Genomic DNA, 15,883 nt, shown 5'->3' on the forward strand with positions numbered 1-15,883 from the left:
TGTGTAAACGAGGTTGGAAAAACGTATATTTTAGTATGCTTGTTAATATAGGCTGAGAAAGGACCACGGTCCGAAAGTTTCCCGACGATAAATAAATATTATTTTATCAAACAACTCCATCTAGTAGCAGATCTTTTATAATTTTTACTAAGTCACCAACAGATAAAATGTGGTGTGTTTTCTTTTCACTCGAGCCAACGCATAAAACTAAAGTTCTTGGCGTACAAGTACTACACTTTTCTCAAGCAATGACAGAAAATATACATACATATATATATATATATATATATATATAACATTATATGTAGCGAAGTGTATAACCGTGTATAAATAACACTTTTTAAGCTGGATTTGTTTCATAAAAAATTGAATATTTTTCCAGTGATTTTTGGGGTTTGGATTTCAATTGTTTCAAAAATTGGGGTAATAGTTCGTTCCGGAACACGCAAGTTCTACTGCTATATTTCCACCCAACATCCGTACTATTGGCCGCCAGTACTAAGTACTCTTCGTTGCTCGCAGTGTGCTCCGGCCATTGAATGGCTTCCATATTTCCGGAAGGTGAAATACTCGGGTTCCTTTGAAGAGTAAAAGTAATTACTGAAATATGCGTATATGTATTGAAAACTTACCCTGTCCTGGCGAAGTTGGCAAAATAGCGCATGATCCTTTTCGACAAAGTCACTTCCTGGGGAAGCATGGTGCAATTGAAAAAAATATTTTTAACGGTGTTGAGGGCGAATCCAAATGTCATGGCCAGATCAGTTCCGTGGTAGACTCCGAGCCATTTTTCGGCTTGAAGGCACGATATTCTGTGGGCGAAAAGATACGAGTAGACTTTGACTTTCTTGCTTTCGGCCAGTTCCAGATAGGGTTTCGAGAGTTGTTTCGTGGTGCAGGTGTAAATAATGTCATTCGCGTAACGAATCATGGTTTTCATGACGTATTGCGGGTCGTTAATAGGTTGCAGGCCCGTGTAAACGAACTCTGCCAGTTTCATGATGGCCGGATGTCCGTGAAGGGTAGGGTCTCTTTTCAGCAAGGTTACGAAGGCTTCGTAAGGGGGCTTCGGATTAGTGGCCGTTGGGAAAACGTATTCCGGAACAGCAGTCGGCAGGAAAAGAGAAGCGTCGTCTTTGGCGCTACCAATGATCAAGTTGCAAGGCTTAATTTTACCTTGTTGGTAAAGATCGAACGGACTTTCCTTGAGATAGATTCCGTCTATTGTAGGCTGGAAGACCATGAAGACATAATCTTCAATAGGTTCGTTTAAAATAATTTCTTCTGGATCAACACTTTGAAGACATTTGAGGGTCTCCTGAACCGTACTATTCTTGCAGTCAACAAATTCCGCTAATTTCCAACCCTTCGCGTTGTTCTTATCTTTATCGACCAGAGACCAGAGGGTATTAAAGGTTCCACTTTGCAATATTGCCCCTGCAAATTTAAGAATATATTAAGTTAATCGTTATTGTAGCCAAGTGAATCAAATTACATTTGGTATAACACTGTTTCTCAAAGACAATCGCTCCAAAATACTCCGTGTCCTAACTAAGGCGGAATATCAGTTTTGATTTGTGACCTCGGGGCAGATTACATTATGTTTGGTATTAGCAATAGCTCTCAGACTAACAAGGAGACGACCCGAGGTGTAACGCACCGATTTGGTTCAAACTCGAGGGTTTGGTAGACCTTCATGTAACTCGATAAACCCTAAAGGGAAATGTCTCCATAGGCAACCGTTTTGGCATAGCAATCAAAAATGTTTTTGACAAAACAAATAGGAAATTTTTCCATTGAATATAACATGGGAATCTGACAAATTTTAAGGGTACCCTCTGTAAAAATTTTAATCAATTTCGAACTTTTTCATTATTTGTTTATTTATATTTTCTATTTTTAGCATTTTAAAAAATTTACATTTTTTACAGGAGGTACCCTTAAAATTGGTCAGATGCACATGTTATATCCAATGCTAAAATTTACATTTTATATTGTTAAAAACATTTTTGGTTACCATGGCAAAACGGTTGCCTATGGAGACATTTCCCTTTAGGCTTTTTCAAGTTATACGAAGGTCTACCACACCCCCGAGTTTGAGCAAAATCGGTGTGTTACACCTCGGGTCGTCTCCTGTAAGTGCAGAGCCGTATAAAAACGTCCAGGCGTCTTTGGCAAAGAGAGCAGTTGTCGTCCTCTCACGTCGTAAATTTTACAGAATTCAAATCTATTAGAACTATAGTTTGTTCAACGGTAAAGAAATATGCCGATGACTTCAATCTCACCCAGATGATTGAGTTCAATATACAGAATGACCTTGTAGATTTGTATTCATTAATACCAAATTAATACGAATTTACCCACACTGTTCTTCAAGTTAAAAAACATATACTTAAGGTTTGTTTTCGCGCTAACGGTATTTTTTATTATTTTAAACCCTTTTTCTTTAGTTCCTGCTCACATCATTACTCGTTTTAAAATAGTTTTGTCAGACTTAGTCGCCAGTATGGTTGTTCGGTGGGGAATCCACATTTTAAATAAGATATGTTCCAGATAAATGGTGTTCAGCAGTGTGAACTTTAGTAGGCACATACTGACTTTACTCTATCCTCTTATTGGGACCCCACTACACACAGGCAAGTACGCGGGCCCCTTAGGATTAAGCTTTCTTACATGTAGTTTATCGGTTAATCTGCCACTGGTGTTCAGGATCGTGGATCTAAGATCATTTTACATTTTAGATTTCTTTCTGGGCACCAAAGTCTTGAAAGTCTTAACTGGTCTTCTATGGTCACTCGACGCTCCTTCTTAGAGTTACGTCGTTAGTTAATCTGTTAAAATTTCTGACTCCTCTGACCAGCTCTTTTTGAGAGTGGGCACTTAACAGAAGATCGCGCATGGTCATGTAACATCGCACGGATGTCGAACGCTTATCATTCGTTTATCGAACTGCAATATGTTAAAATTCCCTCCTGACTCGATCACTGGGGCAAAATAGTGTCACTATAAAGGGCTTTAAATGAAACATTTCACAATTTACTTTTGCGCAATATAAATTTGTAATACGTGGTTAGGTAAGCCGCTGGTACAATATGCGACTCACTGCTTACCTCTATCGAGTATTATTTGGTTTCTAATTACGAGTGTACTTGGAACTAAAAGGTTTAATGCCCTTACTCGTTAAGAAACCAGAGTGATACAAATCTCACTTTAAATAGCTAAGGTATATATTTTTTTAATTGCTCTCTTATATGAGTAGGAAACACTCCGAAAGCCCTTAACCTTTCACCTTTCTAGACAGTGATAAATCCTGCTTATGACTTCAGATATTTAAAATCCCGTTATAAACATGATTATAATTATAATTTTGAACTTTATAACGTGTTTTATAGTTTTCAATTTCAGTTTTCTCTAGTTACGCATTCCTTTCTTTGGAACTAAATATTCAGTTCGACGGTGGAATTCGAACCTGCACGATCCTAAGTTATATCAAATTTATAACTAATTCTAAATATACTTTTGGCAAATACTGTAACGAGAATGTTAAATCTAAAATAAGTACTTTTATTATCTCACACGATGGATTTTGAAGGTTTTAAAATTATAGATAATGAATAATGTTTCGTATTCCATTCGAGAGATGGCGCTCTAGATTTGAAAGAAAGATTGAGCCGTAAATTGGTCGGAAGGTCGGTGAAGCAATATAACAACTGAGCTGTAAGTTGCAGTTCCAAGTTAGTCGGCTCTCGGCGAACCTTTGCGGTTCTCTATTTTAAACATGGCATTTATTCGATATTTCATACCTCCCACCCTGCCCCAAAGACACTAATTAAAAAAGTTAGGTAAAACGTGACAGAAATATCCAATGACCAGTGCTTCACTATAAGCTTACCACGATCTATTTCAAAATGTTTTTATTTAACGTTATGAAGAATGTTTCCATTGGATGAAAAAACAATTTTTCCAGCGTAGATTTCGTTTACTGACTTACGAATATAATTAACAATTTAAATTACAAAGAAAAATGATGCGTTTTCTTCATATTACTTCTTACGTATTTATTGCCAAGCCCTTTAAATCGTCCACATCGTTGTCAAGTCAAAAATGTATATTTAAAAAAAATCAATTTCCTTTCGTTTTTGTTCATTTTAGTGTCGCCATAGACAACCTACCCCATGAAGGACTCGCATCAACCTAAAAAAAATGTGTCTCCATAGTGATGAGGTATTTTTCACAGCAAACAGAACGCTTGAAAATTCTTTATTTTACAAAATTAAAATAAAAAGTTTTTTTAATATAGCACGTACTTGTGTTTGTACCTTCAAAACTGCCTCTACGTGCCGCGAGATGGCGCCATCTTAAAAAAGCCGCCTCACATTCGAGACATAAAAAAATTAATTACTACCAGCGATAACTGTCCCTCTAGAAGTAAGTGGTCTGTGGTGTCGCACAATATATTAAACCTTAATCTAATTTAATATTAGACGAAATGAAGAAATCAAGTTACGTTACATTCTTGGCTCAGACAAGAAGGCATTTAAAGTTTCAATTTAATATTTTTTTTCTCATTGTGAGAGCTCAAGGAAGAATGTATTGTCACGAGGGGGAAGAAACATGTCATCCACAAGCCATATGTTTCTTTAGAACCAATGAGATAATTGGTCAATTTGAATACGTAAATGGGGAGTACCATACTGGCAAACCGTGTAGGAGATCGGAACAAACGATAAAACTCTTCTCTAGATAGATACTCTCCCTAAGTATTAATAAATAAATGAGTAAATTTGTAGATACGCTTTTGCGTCACCCTATTCCAAATAATATAACGAGCTTTTATGTCTGTCCACTCATTTTAATGCGCATATTTTATAGCACCTCCTAGATAAAAGATTTTCAAGAGGAAAAACGTTTGACTTACCTTGAAAATAACCCCAACTAGATGGCACCACCAAATGAAAATTAACAGAGGCAGCACCCGCGCTCTGTCCGTAGATAGTCACTCTCTTCGGATCTCCGCCGAACTTGGCTACGTTCTCGTTGACCCATCGCATGGCCATCTGCTGATCCACTAAACCGGCGTTCCCCGGAACTTCCTGGTCGTCCAACGACAGGAACCCGAAAGAGGCCAGTCGGTAGCCGACAGTGACCACTATGACGTTTTCCTCCGTGGAGAATACTCCTCCGTCGTATCCGTCCGCGGCGATTCCCCCGAAGAAGAATCCTCCTCCGTGGAAAAATATCATGACTGGAATCCCGGAAGATGAGTACATGGCATTGTCGGGAATCCACATGTTCAAGTAAAGGCAGTCTTCGCTAACTTTGGTTTTCCTTCTGAACGGTTCGTAATCTTTGAACGCCATTTCGAAAACAGCAGTGTTTCGTTGCATACAGCTATTTGGCCACGAAAGGGCGTCTTTGACGCCATCCCATTCTTCCAGTGACTGTGGAAACTTGAACCGTAACTCTCCCAATGGCGGTTTTGCGTAAGGCACTCCGAGAAATTCGATAACGTCTTTCCCATTCGCTGCCGTCGTTCTGCGACCTCTGAGTGCCCCGTATTTGGTCTGCACCACAAAGGCCTCGCATTGCAACAGCAGGAAGATAATCATCACCGCAAATCCTTGCAATACCTTTTGTCGGATCATCTATAAAGCAAATGAAATTGGGGATGAATTTGGAATATACACCCTAACATTATTTTCGGTTTTTGCATTGTTTGAAGATAACCACTTTGTTTTTCATTCAAAGGATATTTTTTGAAGGTGGCACTTCGTTGCTAAACGTTAATTATTAGTGCTTTTTACATAAAACATTGTCTATGCTTTGCTACGCTGTGCTTAAGCTTGAACCTTAATTTCCGATTTTCTAAAGTATGATCTATTATTTACCTTCAAGAGATTTATTGGAATTTATAACCAACATTCTTCCTTAGAATTCTAAACTAGAAATATCTAGTTTAAAGAATTCCTAACGTAATTAGGTACAGCTACCTGGAATAACGGCATACAATGTCGCTAGTGTTGCCTCGGGGTATTAGCTTATAGCTGAGTATTATTATTTTACGTAACATTGACTTTAAAAGTGACTGGGCATTTTTAAACAATCCCAAATAACGAGCTAAAGAAAATTTAATATTATTGCTTTATTAGTTTTTAGCCTACAACATACGCTAAGAATTTAATTAAATCTCTAATGGTGAACGACCCAAATTTCTTAAGGTCGCCATACTTGCAATATTATGGCACGGTTAGAACCCTAGGTTCGAAACTAATAACTTAAGTGATGCATTCTTTTGACTTAATTAAAATTATACAAGTTTTTATAAACGGATAAAATCTTCCTCGGGTCAGAAACAGTTTTTACAATTAAAGGTCGCCATCCAGACACTAAATAGTTGAAATAAAATAATTTTTGAGTTGCTTTCTTTGATTTGAAACTTTCGAAAACAAGGGTCAGTATTTCAACTCATAACAGCAGTAATGATGTTGGTTGGAATTTTATGCCCTTTTGGTACATATTTTGTTCGTGGAAATAAGCCTAAGTTTTCAACCACAATTCTACCTTTCAACGACAGGTACAGGGTTAAGTGATAAGTTGAATAACCGAAAGTACGTCATGAAATCTGTTATTAGTTGGTCTAATAAAATATTAAATAAAAAATGCTTTTATCAAAGCAGTTGGAAGGTTGAATTAAGGGGGAGTAGTTGAGATCTATGAAGGCACAGATATTGAAAATGTTTTAGGTTTAAAGAGTTTTTTTTTGGAATTTTCAAAAGCGAAATATATTTCTAAAATAATTTCCATCGATTTTCCTCACCTTTTATATATTTTAAAACCCTTCCCTTAAATTTGAGCCTTGAAACTGTAACAGTAAACTGGGAAAATTTTAAATAGTAAAGGAGTACGCGTGTTTAGTTCTGAATTTTTTCTATTCTAATCGAAATATTTAAACCAATTTTTAAAATCACGCGCATTTAGCCATGGATAAAATACTAGGGCTGATGATCCAAATCTAAAAAGAAAAAGACCAAAATACGAGGTAGGCTACAGTAACATTGCCTGATACGGCACCATATAAAAAGTAGAATTACACATAACAACACGGAGCTTTATTCAGTTTTGGCATGCCTAATGAAAATCTGAGGCTCCACACAAGTCGAGTAAGCACTGGTAGTTAAAAGGTGACTTAAGAGTTACATTTTAAAAGAGACATTTTTCTTTCTAGAAAGGCCTATTAGAATTTATTGTTATTGGAAGAAAAACAATGACTTATCTTTTCTAAGCCACAGGGCAAGACACACGTCTCTCTTTGCACTTGCAGGCTCTCTCTATAGGAAGAGAATGTCATCTGTTGATCGTGAAAATAGAAACTATAGTTACATCCAAATTTTCTCTGTTAACTTGAACACAGTCTTGATTAAATTTATTGCAAATTTCTTTTATTTATGACTTTTTTCTAGTTTAGTTTCTGTTATATATGTATATATCGAAGTTAAATGCTGTCATTTTACACGTAATCCTTTATAATTTAAATTTTTCTCAGTTTACTGTTACAGTTTGAAGGCTCAAATTTAAGGGAAGGGTTTTAAAATATATAAAAGGTGAGGAAAATCGATGGAAATTATTTTAGAAATATATTTCACTTTTGAAAATTAAAAAAAAACCTCTTTAAACCTAAAACATTTTCAATATCTGTGCCTTCACAGATCTCAACTACTCCCCCTTAATTCAACCTTTCAACTGCTTTGATAAAAGCATTTTTTATTTAATAGCTGTAACTTTTCTCTGCCTCACAGGGCATATTTTGCCTAAAATTTATGTTGGTAAAAGAAAGCCATAAGTTTTAAAATAAAAAGATTTTATTTTTAATAGAACAGATCAGTACTTTGCTGTAGGATATTTTACTATATTATTGAATGTAATTAACGGTATTTAAAAAAGGTTTAAATATATTATACTCAACTTAACGTATAATTTTTATGTCAAATTGACTTTTAATTGTCCATTAGTGTTTAGATAACAAGCTATAGGTGTATAACTGGCTCTAGTGAGCAAGTTAAATATGCTAATTTTGTCAGACAACTAATTAAAGAAAGCTATTGGCATCTGTTGATTCGTTGATGATCTTGAAGAGCTGCGAGAGCTTCAGCAGCGGCGCCAGCAATAGGCCGGGGTAGGTCTGGGCCTACTTGAAATTTTGGTAGGGGCCTCCAAAAGTCGTCTTAATGGGCCTCCAAAATTTAATATATGGGCCTCCAAATTATTTAATATAAAAAAAAATTGTAATTTGCTTGCGAAATAATTTATTTGGGTATTAGCTTAGCTTATTATTATTATTATGATTATTATTATTATTATTATTATTAATTTTCCATTATTCAATGCGAGCGATTGGCTTAACGACACTGCTGTTTTTATTCATTTTAAAGGTACGAGTAACTTTTCTTTGACAGTAGTTTATTTTTTAGTTTTAATTTTTCGCGAGCGCTATATAGAAATTGTATCTTTAATTTTATATTTACAAATTAATGGTTCTTAAACTTACTTAACTTAGTGAACCTACGTACATTCATTTTCGTAAAGTTGTAGGTTGTGATGTAAGGGATGTACATGCGAAGTACTGAAGGAATGAATGTAAATTGATAGACTGGAATTCAGTGGTAGATATAAGTAACTAACCACTCATTTGTTAAGTGTTATCGGTACACAAAAAAAGGATCAACACACCCAGTTTTTAGTAATGTTTGAATTCATAATTAACCCATTTAACCCACAAATATCACCACTTGCTTAAAAAAAAAATAATCCACGTGGACGGATTTGAAAAAATTGTGGTGGGGGGGGGGGCTCCATAATTTTGGTGGGGCCTCCAAATGGTTGGCCTACGTCCCCAAAAATCCTGGCGCCGCTACTGGAGAGCGTGAGTACCAGAGAAGGACACAAATCTCAGAGAAAACTGCTCTTGATTTCCCAGGGGAAGATTTTATTAAATCTTGTGCGAAACTTTTTATTTTACATCCCCATTAAAAGTGACCCAGCGTTAGATGATCTGGAATCGCCAATTGTAGAATTTAACATTACCGTATACATACAGGGGTGCAAAGGCTTAAGTTTTAAATGTTGATTACAATTAATTTAAAGTTTTAAACAAGATTATTGATATTTTATTTATTTAAATAATTATTTATGCATAATTAAATGCACCACAACCAAATTTATTTACAAATAATACGTTTAGTAACACTGAAAAGATTTACAATTTTTAGGTGGCACCAAAACGTTTTATTTTCAAATTGTGGAACAGGGTTGCTCATGAACTTCCCACCCGATAAGTAAAGCCGTCATGTCAAAAAATGTTTCAATAAAGCAAAGCTTTTACCTACTGTCGAGTAAACAATTTAATTTATTACGATTATGAAGTGTTTTATATTATAAGTTGACAGTAATAACGAACCCGTGTAGCTATCGCTAGCATCCCTTATACTGAATCTTGGGCATGAAAATCGCTTAAAATTTTAAAAGTAGAAAAAAAGCTTACGTTTTTGATAGCCTTAATAGTGCTTTCAAAGTTTATGTTGGCCCCTTATATAGATTCCACTATCGTGGAATCTTAATTGCTCGTGTGTCAAATAAATGTAAATATATATTTACGACGTTGAAAATACCCTTAAAACGGCAAGGTCGGCCGACGGTCGTCCACTATGGTTAATTAGGGTCGAAATTTCCTATGGTGTAAACTGGTCGATTAACCTTGAAAGTCTGACCTTAACCCACAATAAAATGGAAAGTGACCGACTTCCGAACGACATCTGACCGAATTGTCATTTGTTATCATATCTGACGGAAAAATGACAACTTAAAGGCAATTATAGTTGTAAATTTAGGTTACGTTATACAATAAATATAGAGACGGCAAGAGTTTTGAATGGTTAAGTCGTTTTCAAGACAGAAAACGGACCATATATTACAGTCGCCACTCTGACCTTAAACCAAGCTAATATGATACATTACAGATATTCATAATTTCTAATGGAAGGTGATCTCAGGATAAATCTTCATTAAAAATATATCTCCCTAACAAACTGAATTACTTAAATGTGAAAAGCAAACATTTTCAGATTATAATTATGATCTCTTTCGAAAAATATAGTATAGAAAAGAAGTTAAAAATTTGAACCGAAAAAACCTTTAAAGGAAAAATCTTTGGCAATTGTGGAATTATGCTTAAAATATATGTTTTTTCATTTAATGCATAGTTTAAATATTAAACGTGCATAGTAAAATCGACCAATTTCCCATATAATGGTAATTAATAATAATAATAATTAATAATAATAATTAATAATAATAATTAATAATAATAATAATAATAATAATAATAATAATAATAATAATAATAATAATAATAATAATAATAATAATAATAATAATAATAATAATAATAATAATAATAATAATAATAATAATAATAATAATAATCCATTAAACATAAAATAATGAAAAACGAGTTGCGTAGCAACGGAAAGCCGAATAGGGGGAGAGTGGTGGAGAATAGTAGATACGAAATGTAACGTTAAAAGGAAATAGTATCTACTATAATAAAATAATAATAATAATAATAATAATCAGCTAGGCTAATACCCAAGGCACCACCCTAGGCCTAAGTCATCGAGCGACTTTATTCTCCACCACTCTCCCCTATTCGGATTTCCGTTGCTACGCAACTCGTTTTGAACTTTTTAATGTTTAGGCTTAGTTTCTCTTTACGGTGTAACTGTCGCAAGCCAGATTTCCCGGCCGGTACTGATGAGTCCCAAATAGGACAAAACCGGTCTACCGTTGGAATTTCTGGCTAATTTATTTTAGTTTTTCACTCGAAGATCTATTTGGTCCGAGATTCGCGTCTTTTATTTCTCGAAGAATTATCGGTACGAGCTATTAGTAAGTTTTTAAATTTCTTCAAATTTGTTTAGGGTTAGCTTTTTTATCCCTTTTCATAATGGACTAATCTGCATATTCGCTAATTTTATCATCCTTTCTAATTCTACAATCAATCAATGTATAGGCCTAGCAACCAAAATGTTTAAAAGTTGTAATTTCAATAAAATTTAATTTTAAAAAGTTAATTTTCTAAAATTTTTAAAATATGGCATGTTTTCCGTTGAAAATAGGGGTGTGTGAATTCGTGTGAAATTTACTATCCAGCAATGGGAACTTCGACATTCGAACATTGGCAAAACTGATTTTGACAACTGTAAGATGAGCTCGGAACGCAAAACCGATATCCTAATATTTGAAAAAGCACCGTGAAATATTTTGGAAACTTCCATTGAATTCAGAAAAAATTGTACCATTTCTTCAAATAGCCAAGAAGTTAAAGAATTCTAAAAAAAAATCTGTTTCAATAACTTTTGTTATATCTCAGAAAGCCCAATTTTTATACGTTATGACATTTGAACAGTTTTATCAACGATATCCACATAGCAGTTTTTCGAAATTAAAATTTTTTTCAAATTACTTTAGCTATAACCAGAAGAAAATAGGGGGGAGGGGGGAGGAAGTACCTTTTTCGTAAAGAGCGGTTTTGGTGGGAAACCGCTGATGGTTACAGCAACTACTTAATGACGTAGTGTTGTCTGTTTCTCATCTGCCTCTCTAAGGCGTACGGATTTGTTTCATTGTGAGTATCGTTAAAAATGTTTTTGAAATTTTTTATTTATCTTTAGAAATTTAATTATATGTATTCAAAATTTAGATGTAAACATGAAATTTCACAAAAGTCTAGGTTTCATGTTTTTGAAGGTACATCTGGCCGCGCAAAGCTTTCGTTAGTCCCATTTGATTTTGGTAATGCCCCAATGAATCCAATAGTTTGCATAGTTGAATGTTCGAATACACATTTTTATCACCAGTCTTGTTGGCTGTTTGGGTTTTGTCATCACTACATGTACTCGCGGCCGGGCTAGCAACGCCAAGGCTTAATTGTTCATTAGTGTTTTTCAAAATTTCAAACTGACTTCCTTTATTTCTACCTTTAAAACTGGTTTTTCAATTGTCTCTTGTTACTCGAAAAACAATGCAGTGAACACTCTTATTCATTCTTAATTAGCTAAATTAAGTACCATAACAATAAACGAAACTGTAAAATCGAATACTCGATCAGATGAACTGTCTCGCCAAATTAATAGTCACTACTTCGTATTATGACCATTGGGTGGCGCCACTACGGAAATTTCAAACGATTCTTGACCTCTCTCTGAAGGGCTTGCTACTAGAGGTCGGTAACGGTTAATCATTATCCATGATTAAATTGATTTTTTTGGGGAAAAAATGTAAACAAAGAAATTTACCGGTTAATATTTCGGAAAATGATTAAAAAACATGTATTATTCGTAAAATTTTAGCTTTTTATCGAAAAAAACGTCGTTTTCCGATTAATTTTACGAATTTATCAAAAAATTAATCGGGTAATACAGAAATATAAATTACTTGATCAAAACGTTTTACGAATAATTTTGAGAGCTTTATCTATTGAATAAAAGTTAACCATCCCCGACCTCTACTTGCTACCACCCTCCTACGCATTGCAACTCGATCACCTGTTTAAAGGCATTATAATTCGTTAGCTTGGGTGTTAGCCTAGCTGATTATTATTAGTTAAATTTGAATTTCTTGGGCGCGAGTCTGGTTTTTAGGGACAAGGGTCGCCTTGCTACCGAAACATACTTCCCCCTATTTTTTTCTGTTTCAGGTTATGACATATAATCCTGTAATTTTATAGGGTCATGGCGTTTGAAGACTTTATCTGATTATAATAAATCGTGCACCGTTGTTCTCGAACTTTGTTGTTTATGAAGCAACACTGTTTTGCAAGAAAGCAGCAACTCTTGGTAAACTGTACGTACACTTCCAGTGTAACAGCAAATATTATTTCTGACGTTTTCACAATAGCCACCATTTTAAAAACAACATATTTAAATTTTTACAGCAAATACCAGTTCGATTTTTAAAACTTGGCCAAATGTGGAAATGTTTCTTCATATTTACGGAGCAACATTTCTTGACAGACAATGTTTTCCAAAAGTGTGGCTAATATATTTTTAATGGGCAATTAAATAATTCACTGATAAATTTGAACGCGGTCTTGAGTACAAACTGATAGAATTTAGCTAGAAATTTCTGAGATTTCCGCCCTTCAAATGTCGATTTCGACCTTCAAACTGTTTCTCTCCAAAATATGATAATAGAAAATAACTTCTACAATTAGAACGATAACGCCTGGACAATGGGAATCATGACCTTCAAAATAATTATTTTTAACATTTAAATTTGGCACTTGGTTGTACGCCTTCGAGGGTCCAACCAATGCCCGTGCACCGATTACGGTTATATGAAACAAAGAGCACCCTTTACTAATGCTAAAACAAAAATCAATTACATAATCGATTTAGTAAAGCCTTGTACACCAATTAATTGAATTGATCTGCCTTTCAAAGATGACTTAAAATTTCCCAATAATTTAAAAATTAAAAGGTTAAAGGTAGACGAATTTAGTTTTTAAAGGTTTATATAATCTGCTGTGTCAAAATTCATAAATAATATACGTAATTGTTAAATTGTTAAATTTCAATGTTTTTTTTTAATTTTTAGTTTAGCAAATGGGTAGTTTTTTCTGAAAATGCGTATTGCTGATCATTGTGTTCGTATCATTTTGAAACGGCTGAAATCATGATAAGTTGCGCAAAATAAAGACACCGTGCCTAAGAAATATATTCTTAAGCCTTATTCCTACTTGGAGCGAAATTTAGTTTCCGCGGGTTGAATTGACGCTTGCGAATAAAATTTAGTAGAGCGCAAAGCTACGGTGAAAATGAAAAGTCGCCAAGTGGGAACTAGGCTTAAAAGAGGTCGATAGTTTATTAAGAATCGGAACACTTACTTTTTTGGTTCACAAAATCTTGTGAAGAGATAACTACAACTGGTTATAAAGCGGGACAGAAGCAGATAGAGGTTACAATGGCCAATCGATAAATTATTTATTTTCATTCCACACTGTTAAAAATAATTGTTCTAATTTGAACAAATCGCCATTCAGAAGGTTGTCCCTGTAACAGAACGCCATTTTGTTCTAATATGAACAAAAAATATTCGTTAGATAAAGAACGATGGTTGATGGTTCAATATTGAACTTAGATGTTCTATATTGAACAAACCTTCTTTGTTCAAATTAGAACGTTTTGTCGTTCACGGTGGAACGCTTTGTCGTTCGCCGTGGATCATTTTCTCGTTCGACTTGGAATGCTTTATCGTTATCCAATACAAAGAGTACACAAAGTTATTGCTTTCACAATTATAGTTCATGTCTCCTGTCGGCGGTTCATCATGCTAAATTAATAAAAGTAACCTAACCTAACCCATTGCCCACCGAAAGGAAAACTAGGCCTAAAACTAGATTATTTCAATGTAGTTCCAACCTCAACTACAAGCATCTTATTAAGCTTAGAATACCTATCACGAAAGTGATATGCGTAAAATAAATAAAACCTTTTCATAGCGCAGAGATATCACATTCTATTCTCAGGCGAAAGGCCGAGAACTGGTAACAAACGATTTTAGAATTTATTTCTATGCTGAAAACGTCAAACCAAATTGCAGTATATTACGAAATATTTTCTGTAAATTTTAATTCTGGAACTTGGGCAATTACATTTCCGAATGAATTTCGTCTACCTTGCCAATCAAATAAAAATATACTTAAAAAAACCGTGCGTGTCCTATAAATTCGGACCTTTCACAACCCTTTTTCGTTTTCCACTTCGTTAGGACACGGAGGTTATTTATATCGTTATTTGTGTGAAGTTATTTTCAATAGGTGGGGTAGTTTCTGAGGAACAGCGTTACAGACCTATCGCCATTTGAGTCGCCAGTGAAGGAGCTACGCTCCAACAATGAAATTGAATCTTCGGTAAATTTCCAAACACACTGTACATACAACTACAAAAACAACTTCATAACAACATGTTCTAACTCACCCTGTAAATAAATTACTACGAGTAATAGTTTAATCAACCAGTACACTAACTTAAAACAACATAATAATGTACGAAAAAACTACATATAACAAAGGGCACTCTAAACCACTCATTTATTACTTTATGGATGTTATACTTGTTTGTTACTTTTGGCCATACGAAGTTTTCCGCAAAATAGTGTCACACTTTTTTGTTACTTTTGGCCTTACGACGTTTTCCGCAAAATAGTGTCACACTTATTTGTTACTTTGGGTCATATGTTAGTACATGTACATGAAACCAATACAAAGAAATCCACATAGGGTTGTGTGTAACGATCTCCTAGCTATGGAAACGAATATATTCAATTGTGTAGTTTACAAGCCTGAGGTGTGCTTTCCCCTATTTGAATTCGTAGGAGGTGAAGGTTTGGCCGGTTTTTCGTTTGAGAGAAAAATATTTATCTGGCAAACCCGTAAGAAATTGAGAGCAGTCGATTTTTAGGAGTAGCGTAGTTGCTAGCCTAGGCTACACTAATTTCCGGCTTTCCGCGCCGTTTTTCTTATTTTATATGATTTTTGTAATAAATGTATGATGGCAAATAAGCAAAATACTAATTCCAAATCCAAGGGTTTAAAAATAAAATATTCTTAACCCCAAATATACTTCAACACCTAGGGTCCCTCCTACAACTCCTAAAAGGTACGTCTCTAAAATATTCATATAAAGACAGGGCATAAGCCGAATTCTCTTAAACCAAAGAATAACAAACGTTGTTAGTCCTGCTGAACTACCTCTATAGTCTGTATGAAAAGTTTGGCCCGTTTTGGGCCGATTTTATAGAACGATCTATTCAACCATAAAGCTAGTTT

The 15,883-nt window shown here is 34.6% G+C and overlaps 1 protein-coding gene across 1 annotated transcript; it reads right to left on the minus strand.

Moving 5' to 3' along the window:
- Positions 1–311: 311 nt before the first annotated feature.
- Positions 312–14,051, minus strand: LOC149951647 (acetylcholinesterase-like). Its single transcript, XM_090170096.1, has 4 exons — positions 13,940–14,051; positions 4,919–5,645; positions 633–1,437; positions 312–578 (listed from the first exon to the last, which is right to left on the minus strand). The coding sequence occupies exons 2-4, from the start codon at positions 5,643–5,645 to the stop codon at positions 341–343; spliced, it is 1,770 nt and encodes a 589-aa protein (XP_090026222.1). The 5' UTR covers positions 13,940–14,051; the 3' UTR covers positions 312–340.
- Positions 14,052–15,883: the final 1,832 nt, after the last annotated feature.

The sequence above is a fragment of the Leiobunum rupestre genome, chromosome 3 (assembly GCF_980474605.1).
Source record: "Leiobunum rupestre chromosome 3, qqLeiRupe1.1.hap1, whole genome shotgun sequence".
In the NCBI taxonomy this organism is placed as follows: domain Eukaryota; kingdom Metazoa; phylum Arthropoda; class Arachnida; order Opiliones; family Sclerosomatidae; genus Leiobunum; species Leiobunum rupestre.